Source organism: Arachis stenosperma, chromosome 4 (genome assembly GCF_014773155.1).
Source record: "Arachis stenosperma cultivar V10309 chromosome 4, arast.V10309.gnm1.PFL2, whole genome shotgun sequence".
NCBI classification, from domain to species: domain Eukaryota; kingdom Viridiplantae; phylum Streptophyta; class Magnoliopsida; order Fabales; family Fabaceae; genus Arachis; species Arachis stenosperma.
Window position 1 is genome coordinate 145697465 of NC_080380.1, and position 20472 is coordinate 145717936.

General features: G+C 31.8%; 3 protein-coding genes across 3 annotated transcripts; all 3 read right to left on the reverse strand.

Moving 5' to 3' along the window:
* Positions 1-915: 915 nt before the first annotated feature.
* LOC130973425 (UDP-glycosyltransferase 83A1-like) lies at positions 916-3491 on the reverse strand. The gene is made up of 2 exons (XM_057897926.1): positions 2931-3491; positions 916-1945 (listed from the first exon to the last, which is right to left on the reverse strand). The coding sequence occupies exons 1-2, from the start codon at positions 3412-3414 to the stop codon at positions 1065-1067; spliced, it is 1365 nt and encodes a 454-aa protein (XP_057753909.1). The 5' UTR covers positions 3415-3491; the 3' UTR covers positions 916-1064.
* Positions 3492-12019: 8528 nt separating this feature from the next.
* Positions 12020-13201, reverse strand: LOC130975845 (uncharacterized). The gene has a single exon (XM_057900572.1). The coding sequence runs from the start codon at positions 13199-13201 to the stop codon at positions 12020-12022; it is 1182 nt and encodes a 393-aa protein (XP_057756555.1).
* A 4120-nt stretch (positions 13202-17321) lies between these two features.
* LOC130976209 (UDP-glycosyltransferase 83A1-like) lies at positions 17322-20161 on the reverse strand. The gene is made up of 2 exons (XM_057901000.1): positions 19612-20161; positions 17322-18549 (listed from the first exon to the last, which is right to left on the reverse strand). Exons 1-2 carry the CDS (start codon positions 20099-20101, stop codon positions 17675-17677), a joined length of 1365 nt encoding a protein of 454 aa, XP_057756983.1. The 5' UTR covers positions 20102-20161; the 3' UTR covers positions 17322-17674.
* Positions 20162-20472: the final 311 nt, after the last annotated feature.

Sequence of the window (20472 nt, forward strand, 5' to 3'; positions counted from 1 at the left end):
GCATTACAAAAAAAAAAAAGGTTTATTAATAAAATTTTAAATATAAATGATCACATCAAACTCATTTAAAGTTTATTTGTTACTCTATTTTTATGTCCGAATCAAACAATCCATAAGAAATAACAAGAAGAAAAGTTTGGATCAAACACCGTAATAAAGTAATAAATCTAGTTGGGATCTGCCGGCTTTAAATTAAAGGAAAAGCCAGAGCTTGCAGTGATGGGCAAGTAATGTTGACGAGCTGACATGTTTGACTTACTGCTACTCTTTTTGTTTTTTATTTTTTAGTTGTTACTGTTTTTAATTGAAATTAAACAATATTAGATATGGTGTATATATGTTAAAAACAAAAGTAAATTTCAATTTGACATTTCTTACCCTTTGTTTGTTTATATATATTACTCATGTTGGTATCACTTTTGTAGATTTCATGGTTAAGATTTAATTAAAAAATTTAGAATTAAAATTATTTTTTTTGTGAGCGATTAAAATTGATTTAATGATATATATGACGTATTTTTTTTGCCAATAAATAAAAATAAAATAAAATTGTCATACACTTAAGTTTCAGAGTCAACGGAAACAAAATCTCATTCAACCAATATTTGTTAGGTTTGAGTATTTATTGGTATGTAAGAGTTAGACCACTATTTGATTGATTGATTTATCTATATATTTTTTTTAAAGATAAGAATAAAAAAATAAATAAGTCTCTAATTTTTTTATTTAAAAATTAAAATTTTTTTATTAATTAAAAATACAAAATGTTCATAATTTTTTAAAATACAAAACATTTAAGTCTTTTCGTCCAAAATATATAAGAACAAATAGGTTTTCTAAAATAATTTAGGTGTTTCGTGTTTTAACAAATAAGGAATGTTTTTGTATTTTTAATTAATCAAAGATTTTATTTATTTGAGATAAAAAATCAGGAACATATTTATTCTAAAGATAAAAAAAAAATAGAACACATTAAATTCTAACTATCTTGATCATAGATGTGTCAATTTTGAACCAGGAGACACAAAATTTCATCACAAGTACAAGAAGAATATTCTTATTCTTTATTCATTGAGCCACTCCACAAACTTGTTCAAGTTCTGTGTAGATTTGCCATCTTTGGCAGTGTTATTCACAATCATATCCTTCAATTTCTTAGACCTTACTTTAATATCTTCATCTCCAAAGAGTTGTTCCACTTTCTTGTTTATCTCCCAACGTGATATAATCCCCTTCTCATCTTCATCAAATCCCAAACCCACCTTCCAAACATCACAAATGTAAGTCTTGTCTACTAATTGATCAGCAAAATATGGCCAGCATAAAAAAGGTACACCATTGGACACACCATCTATAGTGGAATTCCAACCACAATGACTAATAAAACAAGCTACAGCAGGGTGTTTTAGCACCATTTGTTGGGGTGCCCATTTGACAATTTTACCCTTAGTGCATTTAAATTCATCAGGGTACTTATGATTTGTAACACTATTATTAAAATCTTCACGCACAACCCATAAAAAAGGTCTATTAGTAAGTTCAAGTCCAAGTGCTAGTTCTTTGAATTGGTTCGGGTCAAAAACAGTGAAGCTACCAAATGCAACATATATAACAGAACATGGTGGTTGTTGATTGAGCCAATTCAAACAAGAAAAATCTTCTTCCCAAAATTGTCCTAATGATCTAACATCTGCACTAGTCTCCTTCAAGAATGGTCCTATTGGTAGGATATTTGGACATAAGGATAAGGCTCCATGTTCAAGTTCATTGGTTGTGTTGGAAAGCCACCAAGTTGTTAAATGTGACCATTTTACAGTCTTTTTAAGGTAATGATATATAAGCTTTTGCGAAGCTAAGTCACCAATGCAAGACCAAGGCAAACAAGTTATGTCCATATTAGGCATTTCTGGAGATAACTGAAATCTCCCTTTCCTAATAGGGAATCCTGCCATCAAGAAATGTCATGGTGTTACATAGTCAGAAAAATATAGTAAAAAATAATAATAATTATTATTATTAGAATATTAGAGAGCTCACTTTTTTAACCATTTTTTAAAAATTATTTTATTTTATTTTAAATGTGAAATCCTAAATCACAAACTCTTAATTTTAAATTCTAAATTTTAAAATTTTAAAATTAAAAAAATTAACTAATATTAATTAACTAAAGACTACTTTTTTATATTTATTAATAGTTCGTTATTTTACTCAAATTACACTCGTGTTTCTCATTGCAAATTGCAAGACTAATCCAATTAATGTTCACTCTTTTGTGTATTTTTGCAAAACAAAGATTTAATTAAAAAAAATAAATATTATTTTCGGTCCTTAATAATTTATTTTAAAGACAAAACACATTTTTACGATTCAAAATTTTTTAACTGATCTTCAATTATCCAATTAACTTGTCTAAACAGACCTTGTTATTGGATTAAGCGACTCCTGACACATGACCAAGTGATCACTGTTTATAAAGAGGCCGCTTAGATCAATTACTTAGATTGTTTGGACCAGCTAAAAATTTTTGAATTATAGATGGAAGCTATGTCTTTCGAGCAAATGATTAGAGACCGAAATTTTATCCAAAACTAAAGACTAACATGAGTCACATATGTCAAATTGAGAGACACATTGAGTAAATTAAAATTTTAAAAACTAAATTAAAACATACATATAATTTCAGAGATCAATTTGAGTATTAACACAAAACTTAATTCTAATTAAGCACAATCCTTTTAAAATACATAAATGTCCCGAGGTCTCATCACCTATTTTAGATAAATTCTCCTAATTTTCATTGTTAGATGAACACATTGGCCAAAAAAAAGAGTGATTTTTGAAAAAATGTTGCTGCAGTAAAATTCATAAATAAAAATATATTTGCAGCAAATTCAATTTAACAAATAAATTCGCAGTATTTAATTTCTTACCATCATCACTGTCTATAATTCCTTCTTCAATGAGTTTTGGGAAGTTATTGACCAAGGCAACAATAGCTGCTGATGTAGGTGTGAAAACAGCACCTTTGATTCCAAGCTTTTGTCCAATTTCCAAGGCCCATGACACATATGTGTCACAAACTATGCAAGTAATTCTGTTATTCCCACCATCCATGGAATTAATGTCCCTTATGAGCTTCTCAAGAGCACTAGGCATGGTTCTCAGCGTTGCTGAAATCAAACTACCAGAGTCATTTCTATCTTCTTCAGGTCCTAGCCCATCAGGGATTGACACTAGTTCCATTTTTGAACCTTCAAGATTCTTGATTGCATTAAGGACTCTCTTGTGGTTGAAATCAGAGTTGACAAAGGTAACTTTGCAGCCATGTTGAACTAGTTTGTGTGATAAGTGTATTAGAGGGTTCACATGCCCTTGTGCTGGAAATGGCAGAACTAGAACATGTTTCGGACCCATCTTTGTGGAGAATTTTTGTGTGGCTAAGAGAAACTTGAAATCTTAAGTGATGGGAAACTAGAAATGTTAAGTGATGTTTGAGGATGATTTAATTTATAAAAGATAGAGTGCTAAGAGCCAACGAATTTTGTAATTCATAACTTAATTAATCATTATTAATATTTTTAATAGTGTAAAATTATATCTAATAATATAAAATTACTCATTTTTTTTACTGATTAAATATTGATCAAATTTTAATAAAAATACTGATCTCTAAATTTTTTCTAATTTATATATAGAAAACTAGAAATGTTTTTTTCACATGTACCTCATGTTCTTGGGCTCATTTTCTCTTTCCTCTTTAATTTGATATAAATTTTACAAAAATGATTTAGAGCAATAATTCATTCTCATAATTTTCCTCCTAACTTCTAAATAAAAAAAATTAATTTTTTATCTTCTTGATGTTTTTAAAAAATAATATATATACTTAAAAAAACATCTTTTTATAATAAAATCATACTTAAATTTTTGTCAACTAATTGTTATTTGTTAGTTAAAAAAAGTGATTTATTTTTAATAATAATAATAATAAATTTGAGAAGAGAAAAGAACTAATACATGAATAGTAATTGCACGTTGCTCTCATTTTGCACACTGCCAGTCATAATTGAAATGCTTTGTTAAATTCAAAAGTTTTGAAATTAGAGTGGTCATTAGTCGTTACTCATTACTTACTCATTAAATAGTTCGATGACAATGTCTAGAGAGCTCAAATTAAACCACCGAGATAGAAAGAACTCAAAGAAGCAAATTTAAAACTGGTTTCTCTGAGTGAATATAATATTATAGAGAATATCGAATTATATAAATTAGGTTTTGAATATATATTTTTTAGCATCTCACTGATATAATATATATATATATATATATATATATATATTATAAAAAAATATTATATAAATCATTTTTATATACTTTTTATTTTTTATTTTATATTAAAATAATTGATAAAAAATAAAAAATCATAAATATTGTTTATTTATATCATAAAATTTTTTAAATATTTTTAAAATATCAATATTTTAATAATTTTAATCGTTAATTTTAATTAATATATGTTATATATTTTTTTAATTAAAATTAATGACTAAAATTATTAAAATATTAATATTCTAAAAATATTTTAAAAAATTTATATATTATATTGTATAAACATTTTCGCGAGGTTGGTGCATGATTATTTTTTTCAATTAGAGTATTTTACTATTTCTCCACTTTAACTTTTAGCTAGGATTTCCTCTCTCTTTGCACACTATTACATACAATTAGTTTTTGTTGGACAACAAATGTTAGAGGCAGGGCGGAACTTAGTTAAGACAAGGGGTCACGGTCTCTTCTTTAAATTTTTGTAAAAAAATTAATAATACTTTTTTAGAAAATAAAAAATAGTTCAGTTGGCTTAAATATTTTACTATGACTTAAAATATCAAAGTTTAATTTTAATCTCTTACTTTTATTGCATAATAGTTTTTAGTTTTAAACATTCAAACCTTGTTGGATTTGGACTGAATTGAGTGTATTCGCATTTCGCAGCTCTCTATTCAATAAGTAACACTCCTTCTATATTTGAGTTCAAATATAAAAAATTAGATATTTTTTATTTATGTAATTAATATTATTATATATTTTACTTTTTATTTAATTTAATTTTTTATATAATAAAAAATATTAAAATATTCAATAAGTATTGTTATTATTGTATTTATATAAATTGATAAAAAAATTTAATAAATATTATAAATTTTAATATTTATCCTTCTAATTTCCTTTTTACATATTTTACAGGATATATATTCAAATTTTTATATAAAATAATCATGAAAAATCAAAGAATTGATGCATTTTTAAGAGCAATGCTAATATTCAAGAAGGAGAACATATAATTTTTACAATATCAACTCTTGTAGATAGTTTTTCTACTTTAATGAATCACAAAGAAAGTGAGATACAACCTTCAAATGTTTAAAGAGTTGCATCTGATGAGTTTGACCTTAATTCTTTAGAATGAGACACTGAAAAACGGCTTTAAATTTGGCAATGTCACCCAAATCATAGAGACGAGGTTAGACGAGCTTATCTTAAATGGGATCCATATAAAAAACATCTTGACAATTATCTTCTATCCGACCCCTCCAAAATTTTATTTCAAGCTCCGCCACTGGTTAGAGGATTATTATTTTTTATTTATATTAATATTTTTATTAATATTTTATTTTTATATTATTAAAATTTAATATTTAAGATTTATTCAACGTCATATTTTTTAAATAATACATCTAAAAAAATATTTTATTTTAATTTAAAATAATTTGTTTTGTTAGAGATATAACCATTAATGTTACCTTCTCCTATCAGCTTAAGCTTTTGGAATGAGTGGTTTCATGACATGGTATCAGAGCTCTATGTCCGTGAAAAAGAATAGAAAATCAAGCAAACCCAAAAAGAGAGGCTCTTGCTTGAGGGAGAATGTTAGAGATATAACTATTAATATTACCAATCTGATAGTCCTTGACTGCTTGGTGTGGAGTTTGCAAATATCAAGTCAAATATGCAGCACCACCACAAAATCATATATTTATTTTTTTCACATACAAGGATATATAAAAGCAAGGTTGCGAGAACCGGACCGGTCAATAAACCGGTGAGGTCACTGGTTCAATGGTTCACTGGTTCGACCGGGGTTCAACCGGTTTAATTAAATATTAAATAAAATTATTAAAAAACTTAAAATAATCTTAAGTATATAAATTCAATGATCTCTAACTTAATAAAATTTGATATTTCACATAATAAATTATCCATTACTTAATATTAGAGGTTCACAAACAACTTCAAACATCAAAGTTTATAAGTAAACAAAAAATAAAACGTACATAATGACAAACCTATAATGTTCTACATTCAAAAGATACAATTACTAGCAAGTTTTCAACTAATTAAAGGTGCAACTCATCAAAAATCATAATTATCATTAAGTGTTCCAACTCATCTTCAGTTACTTTGTTACAAACTTTAATTTGTCCAGAGATCTTTGCAAGATGATATTTCATTCTATATACCCCCCTCCATTGTAAGTATTCAAGCAAAAAATACATGTATATTAAGCCTTGTTATTTTTGTCATACTTCACTGTAAAATACTGCCAAGCTGGATCAGATTTTCCTCTCGATGAACCAGTTTGAGAATCTTGTGGTTGTGGGTTACTTTGTGATTGTTCCATCTATAACAATCAGAAAACCAAAGACCAGAAAACTTCAGCAACAATGCAAAACAGAAAAACATATTCAAAATCAATAACAGCAATTCAAAAAATAATGAAACAGCAACCAGAAGCAGGTAACAGAAGCAGCAATGCAAAATAGAAGCAGGTAACAGAAGCAGCAATACAAAACAGAAGCATCATAACAGAAGCAGCAATGTAAAACAGAAGCAGGTAACAGAAGCAGCAATACAAAACAGAAGCATCATAACAGAAGCAGCAATGCAAAACAGAAGCAGGTAACAGAAGCAGCAATGCAAAACAAGAAGCAGGTAACAGAAGCAGCAAAAAATATTCATCATGATTCATGAAGCAGGTAACAGAAGCAGCAATGCAAAACATATTCAAAATAAAAAACATCAATCATGAAAATCAAGAAGGAGGCATATAATAGGCGAGCTCACAGAACTTCAGAAAATCAAAATCCAATTTCATAAAGGCAGCATAGAACAGGCAAGCTCACAACCTCAGAAAATCAAAATCAAAATCCAAAATCAAGCATAAAACAGGCAAGCTCACAACCTCAGAAAATCAAAATCAAGAAGCATAGGTGATAGAACAGAGTCTTACCAAATTCAGAAGGAGTGGTGGTCGCTGTTGCTGTCGATGGTTGTGGGTGGCGACGAGGAGGCGGGCTCGGCCGGTGGTGGTCGCTGTTGCTGTCGATGGTTGAGGGTGGCGACGAGGAGGGGGCTGGGTCGATGGTAGTCGCTGTTGCTGTCGATGGTTGTGGATGGCGACGAGGAGGCGGGCTCGGTTGGTGGTGGTCGCGGGCTCGGGTATGGTGGCCTTGGTGGCCTTGATGGCTGTGGGTGGCGCCGAAGAACAATTAGGTTAGGGGAAAGGGGAAGAAAGGGAAAGAAAGGGCGGGAGTATCAGATTAGGGTTAGTCATTTGGCGAAGGGCATTCTTCTTCTTTTTTTTTTTTTTAAATGCCAAAATGACGTCGTTTGGCAGCTGAATTTGCAAACCACTAAACCGCAAAAAATCGGACGGTTCTTCTGGTTTGCCGGTTAATTGCCGGTTCGACCGGTTTTTTGGCCGGTTTTTTGCCAGGCGGTTATTAGCATTACCCGGACCGGTTAGGCGACCGGTTCCCGATTTTTCCAGTTGAACCGGCCGGTCCGGTCCGGTTTCCAGAACCATGTATAAAAGATACAAAGTTGGTTTGGGATTTTAGAGGAATTAATGCTCAAATTAATTTTTGAAAGATGAGTTATTTTTTAAATATATTTTTGATAAATTTTATCAATTAAATAAGTTTTCTAAAAATTATAAATTAATTATATTTGTTTTTTATTATTTTATAAATAATTTTTATTAATGATTGATGGCATGAAATCACTACAAGGGATGTGGAGGATGTCTGCGGCAAACTACCTGCGGAATCCCCAAATGTAGCAATTTATGGAGGATAGCTGCGGTTCAAGCCTAAATCAACCTACCGACGGCAAATCGCTCTAATTTTATGTCGAATTAAGAATGGCCGCCGCTAGCCCCTTTCTAGCTGCCGATGATTTTATCCCAAATAGAGTATCCACAATTGATAATTCGATGAACCCGCCAAAAGAAGAGTGCAGAGCGCGCGTTTCAGGTTTACATACTCCATCCTGCCCCACTCTGTCACCGTGCAAGTAAACCGCCACTATTCACCAAAAGTGCCGTAGTGAATAATAATTGACAATGTACATAATTTTATTATGTCTAATTGGATGTTAACTTGATATGTTTATAAAAAATTATTAATTTAATTTTTTTAATTATATAAATTTTATTTCTAATAATTCCAATATAACTTAAGACTAAATTAATAAAATTTGATAAATATATATTATTAGTGTCTAATTAGATATATTAGAAGTCATGTATATTGTCATAATATTCTACATGACTAAAGTGATTAATTGGCCATTGATCATTAATAAAAACTATATTAATAGATTGATGGAAGAATTAAGGCGATTAATTTATAATCTTTTGCAAACTAATTTAATTAGTAATATCTTTTAAAAACGAATGTAAAAAATAATTAAATTTTTAGGACCATTAATTCAATTTTAAAAATGAAACATTAGAAATATAAAAATCGAATATTTTGTTTGTAACACCCTACCACACAGGGCCTTACGCTTAAGTCGTAAAGCAGAGGTGGCAAGGTATTACGACCTCTAAAAGAAAATGATATCTACATAGATATAGTTGGGTGAAATCATATCTAGGAGCCTTGAAGAACAAGCTAAACAAATTGGTAAACAGAAAATCGTGACACACTCGCATGGATATTCGTAAAATGGACAGGTAAAATTGAAAGATAACTGAACACATATATATACATATCAGAGTTCCAAAACTCAGATAGCAAGCTCCAGACTCGACCTGCGAAGCTAAGGCCGACCAGAGTATATAATTATGTATATATACAACCCAAAATAAAACTCAAACCACAAAATAAACTCCTGTATCTCCAAGTCGACCTCTAGGAGGGACCAAACACAAAATATACATGCGGAGATTCTATAAACATATATACATAGCCTAAAACAAAATATGACAGTCCAAAAGACAGTTCTTCGCTCGTAAGGAGGATACCCAAATGCTCAACGAGGTGTCTCTCGACCTGCATCTGAAAAACAACAACATAGTATGGGGTGAGAACCGGAGGTTCTCAGTATGGTAAAGGTGCCCGCATAGTTAATATAAAAGGTCTCGGGAAAGCCAGAGGCATTTCTAAAACTTCAACACTCAGATTTCAGCTTAAGAATTCAACTAAACCGGAAGTTAGGTAAATTGTCTAAGGTATTCTAGTTCTAAATCTAACTTTAACCTAATAATTCACGTTCTGTCTCCTCTAATCCTCCGAATCATTGGTGGAACAATCCTCTCTCCTCACACCTTCGTCAAGAGGAATTTCCCAAAAAACATACACATACAATTCAAGCAAGAAAAACATAGATAGAGAAGCATTTACAGCAAGAAGAACAAGTAGCAGATAAGCGGAATTAAACAGTTAAACAAACCAAAACAATGCACGCTCAAGCAAACAAACAAATGCATATGATGTATGCCTGTCCTATGGCTGATGAGTCTCATCTGTCGGTTATACAGCCAACCCGACTAGTCCTGGTAGTTAACCATTGGACAGTCCCTCTGTGCGCGCATCCCCAAGCTCAATAATATTCCATGGAGTCAAACTCCAAGCTCAAATATAATATTCCATGGAGTTATACTCCAAGCTCAATAATATAGTATTCCATGGAGTCGAACTCCAAGCTCAATAATATAGTATTCCATGGAGTCGAACTCCAAGCTCAATAATATAGTATTCCATGGAGTCAAACTCCAAGCTCAAATATAATATTCAATATTCATATATATGCATGCCCATGGGGAAATCCGGGGAGTTAAAGTGCCCGGTCACATCTTGCGACAGAGGGTCAATAAATAGTCTCAAATACACAAGCCACATAATAATCTCTTTCCCTTTTAAAATGTTACCTCAAATCAAAACTCCAATTCTTAAAGAAATTTTGGCAATATCTCCTCTAAGACTCAAATTTCTGCCACCCTTCAAGGGTCCCAACTATCAAACCAAACACCTCTCAGTCACTCAAATCATTTCCAGTAACAAATTATTTCATAATCAAACAAATACCAATATTAAATCTTTTTTCCAAACCGACCAACTTCAACAGCAAATTATTAACAACAGCTGAACCACACATTCTATTCCATATACACAATCCATCAATTATACATTCAGTCTATTCCTATCTTAAGGTCTTCTAGCCTGAGTTTTCACGTGACATTAAATGTTAACTACGAGAAACCAAAACCATACCTTCGTACGAAATCAAAATATTCAAAACTCTGGAGAAACTTTCTGACCGAGCTATCGAAGAAGAAAACGTCCAGAATCGTCTTTGCCTCCTAAAACTCTCGTTAGCCAAATCCAAAAAAAAGAGGAGCTACGTCATTGTCAACTTCCACTAATCAAGAATGGTGTCAACGTGTAGAAGAGGAGGTTACGAATACTCTTACCGGATTAGATTTTTGATTGGAGTTACAGATTTCCAGAAATCGAAACCGGAAGTTTGGAAGAATTTACGTTTTTTTTTTTCCCTTCGTTCCGTTCTCCCCTCCCTCTATTACGATATTCACGTATATATGTTTATATATATATGACCGTCTTGGCTTTTTTTCTTCTTCTTTTTTTTTTTAATTATTATTATGTATAAACCGCCTTAGTTTCTTTATTATATAGATGCCACACATACATATATATATATATATATAACACGTAACCTAATGCATAATGATAATAACAATATATATGTAACCTGATGCAAAGTTTAAACCACCTTTTATCTCTTATGCTTTATAGCTAATAATAATAATAATAATAATAATAATAATAATAATAATAATAATAATAATAATAATAATAATAATAATAATAATATAAATTTGATTAAATTTAAATTATTATAAAATTAGTTTTATTATTGATAATAAAAATAATTTTTCTTTGTTTTTTTTTTAAATAAAGAACTCTAATTTTTATAAAATAAATTATAACTTATTTATATTTATATTTTTAAAATTGAGGGTTGCTACATCCTATCCACCTTATAAAAATTTTCGCCCTCGAAAATTGATATAAAATGGAAGAGACTCATACTAACGTAACTTCCCTTCTTAAACATGTCAAAGAAAAACAGTAAGATTTGACATGTTTAGTTTGCAAATTCAGATATTCTTATGGCTTAAAAGTCTACGCAAAGCGGAATATACAAGATAAACTCGATGCAGAAAGGTTATAAGGCAGGTTGGTATTGGAACGACGGGTTCATCGCTTCTAATACTCGCTTCATCTAGCTCCCAGGTTCTGCTGATTCTAATGGTGTCACCTTTCGTAATTCAATCGAAACTGGTTCAGCCTCTGACACTAAATCTATCACAACTTACTCTTTCTCTTGACACATAACCGATTATCAATTACGAGTTCAACCTATGTCATGTCTCTTCCTCATAACTTACCATCTTTGGGTTTCAGGTAACTGTCCCGCACAACTCTCAACATTTCCGGTTCTTTATGTATAACTTAAGTTGTATACTCATAATAATTCAACCCACTATTGCTGCGCCACTCTTATTATTATTCTCTAAGAATTTAGTCACTTTTCTAGGCTGACCAACTATCGTTCTGTCTCACCATTCGGAGGTTTTTAGTCGATCGCTCAATTGAAAATCACAAGGCTCACAACTCGGTAATGTACTACAATGAATGCTACGTGCTATTTACTATGCAAGGCAGTTGGAAATTTCGATTATCAGTGCGTGATTACCTCTAATCGGAGTATCTGCGGTTCCAGCACCATCCGCTGTCATAGTAAACACGCGTCCCTGACGTTGTGCCTTTCCAGCTTCTTGATTCTTCTTCTTTTCTGGACAATTCCAAGACAAATGCCCAGCTTCACCACAGTAATAGCATACACCTAAACCAGCCCTGCACGGAGTATTCGGGTGGTACTTTCCACACCTCCTACAAGTTAAATCATTCGGTGGGGTCTGAGCTTGCTTTCCTTTGCCTCTTCCCTGGCTGTTATTATTACTGAATCTCTGGAAGTTATTCTGACCCAAATGTGGTTGTGGGGTGTAACCGCCTCGCTTAAAATCTTGTCCTCTAGGGGCGAAGTTTCTTCCCTGATCTCTCCTAACAAAAATTCGCTGATCACTCTTATCTGATGTCGCCTTTCTCAGACAATCCTCAGCAACTCTACTTTTGTTTACCAGTTCTGAAAACACTCTAATCTCCATTGGTGCAACGAAGCTCAGAATATCACTTCGAAGACCTCCCTCATACTTAATACATTTCCACTCAGCAAAATCATCAGGTGCACCTTGACAAATACGAGAAAAGCGACATAACTCCTCAAACCTGCTAGTATACGCAGCAACAGGCATCTGTCCCTGCTTTAACTGCATCAATTCAAGTTCTTTGGCATTTCTGGCTGAATTAGGAAAGTATTTCTTATAGAACTCTGTTCGAAAAACCTCCCAAGGAATCACAGCGCCATCTGGCTGCAGGATACGTCGTGTCCCCTGCCACCAATGCTGAGCCTCACCCTGCAGCTGATAAGTTCCAAACTCAACCCATTGCTCCTCAGGAACCTGCTGAGCCTGCAGTGCCCGTTCCAAAGCTTGAATCCAATTATCTGCATCTGTAGGATTTGAGGTTCCCCTAAAGGTCGGAGAGTGAACTTTCAGAAATGTAGCAAGTGTCATGGGACCATCCTCATCATTATTGTTTCCGTGATTACCCTGGTTTATCTGATTACCCAGTGCCTCGGCTGTCGCCTGCATAGCCGCAGCCATATTTCCCAGGGCAGCCATGAAGTCTACTGGATCATTCCCTGCCAGGCCAGGAGTAAAAGTGCCTATCCTACCTCTACCTCGGCCGCGACCGCGTCCGTGAGTCGACATCTGGTCCCTTCACACACCAAACAAGTGATATTAAGTTGATCAGTCTCAATATCGCAAGTCTAATGCTTCAAGTTCCAAATGCATGCTCATGAACGTTTATGCCACATATATCAATCAGATATTCTAATAGCACATACACACACCCAGAGTATGCCCAGAAGCATAATCAGTCCATCCCTCAGGCTCTATAGGAACGAACTGCTCTGATACCATAATGTAACACCCTACCACACAGGGCCTTACGCTTAAGTCGTAAAGCAGAGGTGGCAAGGTATTACGACCTCTAAAAGAAAATGATATCTACATAGATATAGTTGGGTGAAATCATATCTAGGAGCCTTGAAGAACAAGCTAAACAAATTGGTAAACAGAAAATCGTGACACACTCGCATGGATATTCGTAAAATGGACAGGTAAAATTGAAAGATAACTGAACACATATATATACATATCAGAGTTCCAAAACTCAGATAGCAAGCTCCAGACTCGACCTGCGAAGCTAAGGCCGACCAGAGTATATAATTATGTATATATACAACCCAAAATAAAACTCAAACCACAAAATAAACTCTTGTATCTCCAAGTCGACCTCTAGGAGGGACCAAACACAAAATATACATGCGGAGATTCTATAAACATATATACATAGCCTAAAACAAAATATGACAGTCCAAAAGACAGTTCTTCGCTCGTAAGGAGGATACCCAAATGCTCAACGAGGTGTCTCTCGACCTGCATCTGAAAAACAACAACATAATATAGGGTGAGAACCGGAGGTTCTCAGTATGGTAAAGGTGCCCGCATAGTTAATATAAAAGGTCTCGGGAAAGCCAGAGGCATTCCTAAAACTTCAACACTCAGATTTCAGCTTAAGAATTCAACTAAACCGGAAGTTAGGTAAATTGTCTAAGGTATTCTAGTTCTAAATCTAACTTTAACCTAATAATTCACGTTCTGTCTCCTCTAATCCTCCGAATCATTGGTGGAACAATCCTCTCTCCTCACACCTTCGTCAAGAGGAATTTCCCAAAAAACATACACATACAATTCAAGCAAGAAAAACATAGATAGAGAAGCATTTACAGCAAGAAGAACAAGTAGCAGATAAGCGGAATTAAACAGTTAAACAAACCAAAACAATGCACGCTCAAGCAAACAAACAAATGCATATGATGTATGCCTGTCCTATGGCTGATGAGTCTCATCTGTCGGTTATACAGCCAACCCGACTAGTCCTGGTAGTTAACCATTGGACAGTCCCTCTGTGCGCGCATCCCCAAGCTCAATAATATTCCATGGAGTCAAACTCCAAGCTCAAATATAATATTCCATGGAGTTATACTCCAAGCTCAATAATATAGTATTCCATGGAGTCGAACTCCAAGCTCAATAATATAGTATTCCATGGAGTCGAACTCCAAGCTCAATAATATAGTATTCCATGGAGTCAAACTCCAAGCTCAAATATAATATTCAATATTCATATATATGCATGCCCATGGGGAAATCCGGGGAGTTAAAGTGCCCGGTCACATCTTGCGACAGAGGGTCAATAAATAGTCTCAAATACACAAGCCACATAATAATCTCTTTCCCTTTTAAAATGTTACCTCAAATCAAAACTCCAATTCTTAAAGAAATTTTGGCAATATCTCCTCTAAGACTCAAATTTCTGCCACCCTTCAAGGGTCCCAACTATCAAACCAAACACCTCTCAGTCACTCAAATCATTTCCAGTAACAAATTATTTCATAATCAAACAAATACCAATATTAAATCTTTTTTCCAAACCGACCAACTTCAACAGCAAATTATTAACAACAGCTGAATCACACATTCTATTCCATATACACAATCCATCAATTATACATTCAGTCTATTCCTATCTTAAGGTCTTCTAGCCTGAGTTTTCACGTGACATTAAATGTTAACTACGAGAAACCAAAACCATACCTTCGTACGAAATCAAAATATTCAAAACTCTGGAGAAACTTTCTGACCGAGCTATCGAAGAAGAAAACGTCCAGAATCGTCTTTGCCTCCTAAAACTCTCGTTAGCCAAATCCAAAGAAAAGAGGACTACGTCATTGTCAACTTCCACTAATCAAGAATGGTGTCAACGTGTAGAAGAGGAGGTTACGAATACTCTTACCGGATTAGATTTTTGATTGGAGTTACAGATTTCCAGAAATCGAAACCGGAAGTTTGGAAGAATTTACGTTTTTTTTTCCCTTCGTTCCGTTCTCCCCTCCCTCTATTACGATATTCACGTATATATGTTTATATATATATGACCGTCTTGGCTTTTTTTCTTCTTCTTTTTTTTTTTAATTATTATTATGTATAAACCGCCTTAGTTTCTTTATTATATAGATGCCACACATACATATATATATATATAACACGTAACCTAATGCATAATGATAATAACAATATATATGTAACCTGATGCAAAGTTTAAACCACCTTTTATCTCTTATGCTTTATAGCTAATAATAATAATAATAATAATACTAGCGATAATAATAATAATAATAATAATAATAATAATAATAATAATAATAATAATAATAATAATAATAATAATAATATAAATTTGATTAAATTTAAATTATTATAAAATTAGTTTTATTATTGATAATAAAAATAATTTTTCTTTGTTTTTTTTTAAATAAAGAACTCTAATTTTTATAAAATAAATTATAACTTATTTATATTTATATTTTTAAAATTGAGGTTGCTACATTGTTCATATATTTAGCCCTATCACTCCTGTCAATATGTAAACTAGTTTGTCCCAGCAATTGAAAATAATCGCAAGTGCTACAACAACAAAACTTTATTCTATCAGATAAAGTTAGTTATATAGACTAAATAATATTAAATTTTATCATATATTATATTTACTAGGGTGTTTAAATTCAAATCGATCCAAATTAAATCGCTTATTCAATCCAATCAAAATCAAAAACTGACTAAAATCGCACTAATTTGAATTTGATTGGATTCTATTTTTTACAAACCGCTATGGATTGGATCGGATTTTGGATCTATTTTTCGTAACCGATCCAATCCAATCCAAACTGCACAATGTGCTATAATATTATTATTTTATTATTATATTTACAATTATACTTAAAACATGTTCAATTTGTTATACATTTTTTTATTATTCATGTATTATTATTATTTAATAAATATTTTATGTTCAAAATATTATTTATTTATTTATTTTAACTAACCTATAATTTTATTTCTATTGTTATGTTATCGTTGGTTTTTTAAGATATTGTTAAGACTTGTTATGTTATTGTTGGTTATTTAAAATTTGATCTTGAGACTTGTTATATGTATTTAATTTTTTTATTTAAAAAATCGCAAATCCAAACCGATCCAAACCGCTTGTAATCAGATCGGGTCGGATCAGAATTCCAAAAAAAGTTCATCCAATCCAAACCGCACCGCACATAAATTAAGCGTTCAGATCGGATGACTATTTTCCTTAAAATCGAACCAAACCGCACCGCAAATACCCCTAATATTTACAGTAAAATTATTTACCCGTAAAACTACTACGTATATATTAAACATTGTTAAACACCAATCAATTATCATATGTGAATACTTATTTATTAAATTTGGTTATTTTAATGGTTAATTATTATTTTACTGTAAAAATATGTAAAATATACGCATTGATATACATAAAAAATTTAATTTTAACGCACTACTAATATCAAATAATTTTACATGTATATTTTATTATATAATATTGACAATAAAAAAGATTATTTTTTATTTTGATTACATAAATAATAAATATTTGTATAAAATATTTTTATACTATCAATATATTAAAATTAAATACATATATAAATATATAATAATTAATTTAATAGTTGATTCTTTTACAAATATCGATTTTTTTATGAATAATGAAGTTAGAGACAATCCTTCTTCTGTTATATATGTATACGTGTTAATTTTTTTTGCCAAGGGTTTATGTTTATCACGTATTATAAGTTTTCGTTGAATTTAAATTATAACTATTAATAGTGTGAAAAACCAGAAAATTACGTTATCAACCTTCAATCAGGACAACCAAAACAAAAACCTTCAATCTCATACTTGTTATTTAAGCTCCATTCCACTAAACTATTTCTAGTGGTTTAGAAAATGTAATTTAAGCATGTTAAATAGAAAATAGTAGTACATTTTATTTTAGGTAGAAATTCAGGTGGAGTCAACTTCACGGGAAGTAACTTCACGTGAAGTTGATAGATGAGAAACGTTAAATGATTTGAACTGAGAATTGTTAGATAGAAATTTAATTAGATCAGTTCAAATCATTTAACGTTTCTCATCTATCAACTTTACGTGAAGTTGACTACACGTGAATTTTCACCTTTATTTTATTAAAGATGAAACCAACACAAGAAGTTTCTGCAAACAAATACAAGAAGAACATTCTTATTATTCATTGAGCCACTTCATAAACTTGTTGAAGTTCTGTGTGGACTTGCCATCTTTTGCAATGTTATTCATAATCATATCCTTCATCTTCTTAGACCTTCCCTTAATCTCTTCATCTCCCAAGAGTTGTTCCACTTTCTTCTTTATCTCCCAACGTGATATAATCCCTTTCTCATCCTCATCAAATCCCAAACCCACCTTCCAAAAATCACAAATATATGCCTTGTCTACAAATTGATCAGCAAAATAAGGCCAACACAAGAAAGGTACCCCATTAGACACACCATCCATAGTAGAATTCCAACCACAATGACTAACAAAACAAGCTATAGAAGGGTGTTTTAACACCATTGGTTGGGGTGTCCATTTGACAATTTTACCCTTAGTTCCTTGAAATTCATTAGGGTATTTGTGTTTTGTAACACTACCATTAGAATCATCACGCACAACCCAAAGAAAAGGCCTATTAGTAAGTTCAAGCCCAAGTGCAAGTTCTTTGAATTGGTTTGGGTCAAAAATAGTGAAGCTACCGAATGCAACATATATAACAGAACAAGGTGGTTGTTGATCAAGCCAACTCAAGCAAGAATGATCTTCTTGCCAGAATTGGCCCAATGATCTAAACTTAGGACTCTCTTTTATTGGCCCAATTGGTAAGATCTTCGGGCATAAGGATAATGCACCAGGTTCAAGCTCTATGGTTGTGTTGGAAATCCACCAATCAGTTAAATGTGACCATTGTATTGATCTTGCAAGGTAATGAAATATGGTCTTTTGTGATGATGCATCACTAAAGCAGGACCAAGGCATATCAGTTATGTTCATATTAGGCATTTTTGGAGATAGTTGAAATTTCCCTTTTTTAATGGGGAATCCTGCAGTTACAATCAAACAAAACAAACGTGAATGACAAGAGCTATGTAATTAGATTGAAAAGTATGAAAAAAAAAATCAATTGGTTACTTTTTAAACAAATTGATTTACCATTACCACTACATGTTTTATATTTGTCCTTTGTTTTTTTTTGGTTGTTTTTATTTTCAAAAAAATGAAAAAAGCAAACAATTATCATTTTTCAGACCACAACATCAAGTTAGCATGAGGATACTACTAAAAGGATCAAAATCCTCAAAAGGGAAAAAAATGAAAGTACAACTTCTTTTAAATTAAAATTATAGAACTCCTAATGATAAAAGTTACGAATTTAATTATATTTTTGACGTTCTTATTTTATAAATATTTTTTTAGAAGATTATTTTTTATTAAATTCTTAAAATAATCACTCAAATTTATGACTTTCACCATTTTAGTCTTTTAAATTTAAAATTTATCTATTTGGTCTCTGAAATTCAGTTCTGGACATTATTTTAGTCCGTAAATTTTTTTTAGTACTGAATCAGTGAATTAAGTTTTGAGCTGACTCTAATTTGATACGCTGGATACAGAATTAAACAACATCATTTCATTTTGGCAATTAAACAAAGCAAAAACGAGAAGTGAAAAAAGAGCGATGTGCAAATCATTATATGTTTTTTTATTCTCCAAAACAACATTGTTTTTGCCTTATTTAAGAGTTAAAACGAAAAAACATCATTTAGTCATGTGTAATATGTGTAGTGTAGTAAGTGGAGCTAGCTCAGCATTTTATTAGTTGACTCAATATCGAAAAGAATCTAGGAATCAATATAGTGCTTGGAGCTGGATTTCACAGACTAATATAATAAATTTTGATTCTGAAGAACTAAAATGGCAAGAATAATAAATTTCAGGATGATTAAAGGGATCTAGTCAATTTTCCCACTAAAGATTGGATTGTTAGCTTTGCTAGAAAATTTGCTAATTCTTATTTGTTAATATTTTACAAAAGAGAGAGAAAACTCACACTATTGGCAAATAAATTTGCAAACAAAACGTTTAGTGTGTATGTAATTGCTTACCATCACTATCCATAATTCCATCCTCAATAAGCTTTGGAATGTTGTCTTCCAAGGCAAGCATAGCTGACGATGAAGGGATGATGATAGCACCTTTGATTGCAAGCTTTTGTGCTATTTCCAAGGCCCATGCCATATATGTGTCACAAACCATGCCTGTGATTCTGTTACTCCCACCATCTCTGGAATTAATGTCCCTTATAAGCATTTCAAGATCACTAGGCATGGTTTTCACCATTGAAGAAATTAAAGCAGCCATGTCACTTCTATCATCTTCAGGTCCTAACCCATCAGCAATTGAGACTAGCTCCACTTCTGAACCATCAAGAGTAACCTTACCATTCATTGCACTAAGAACTCTCTTGTGGTTGAACTCAGTGTTGACAAAGGTAACTTTGCAGCCATGTTGAACTAGTTTGTGTGATAAGTGCATTAAAGGGTTCACATGCCCCTGTGCTGGAAATGGCAGAACTAGAACATGATTCAGACCCATGTTTCTGGAGAATTATTGTGTGACTACTACTTGATTAAGTGATGCACAAGGGTTTATGATTCGACTACATATATATGTTTAATTATTTCAGTAATCCATTATTTTTTGAAAAACATGTATGTGAAACATTATGTTTGAATTATAAATATATAACTATTTATTTTTTATATTTATGGATTATTATTTATTAACTATATATCATAGAAAATTTATATTATCTGATTTTAAAGTAGTAATATTTATACATTTAATTTAATATTTATTTGAGATATTTATTAGACCTAAAGGTGGTAGAGGAAATAGAAGAGCAGAGATACAATTATGTGATAATTATTGTGGGGCTACTTTTGAGACAATAATGAGTGACTAGT

Bases quoted from the DNA above. Each gene is read 5' to 3' on its own strand.
- LOC130976209 (XM_057901000.1), bottom strand. From the start codon at position 20,101: ATGGGTCTGAATCATGTTCTAGTTCTGCCATTTCCAGCACAGGGGCAT. The intron at 18,550-19,611 runs GTAAGCAATTAC...TTGTAACTGCAG, and splicing joins TGGAATTATGGATAGTGATG to GATTCCCCATTAAAAAAGGG.
- LOC130975845 (XM_057900572.1), bottom strand. From the start codon at position 13,201: ATGTCGACTCACGGACGCGGTCGCGGCCGAGGTAGAGGTAGGATAGGC.
- LOC130973425 (XM_057897926.1), bottom strand. From the start codon at position 3,414: ATGGGTCCGAAACATGTTCTAGTTCTGCCATTTCCAGCACAAGGGCAT. The intron at 1,946-2,930 runs GTAAGAAATTAA...TCTTGATGGCAG, and splicing joins AATTATAGACAGTGATGATG to GATTCCCTATTAGGAAAGGG.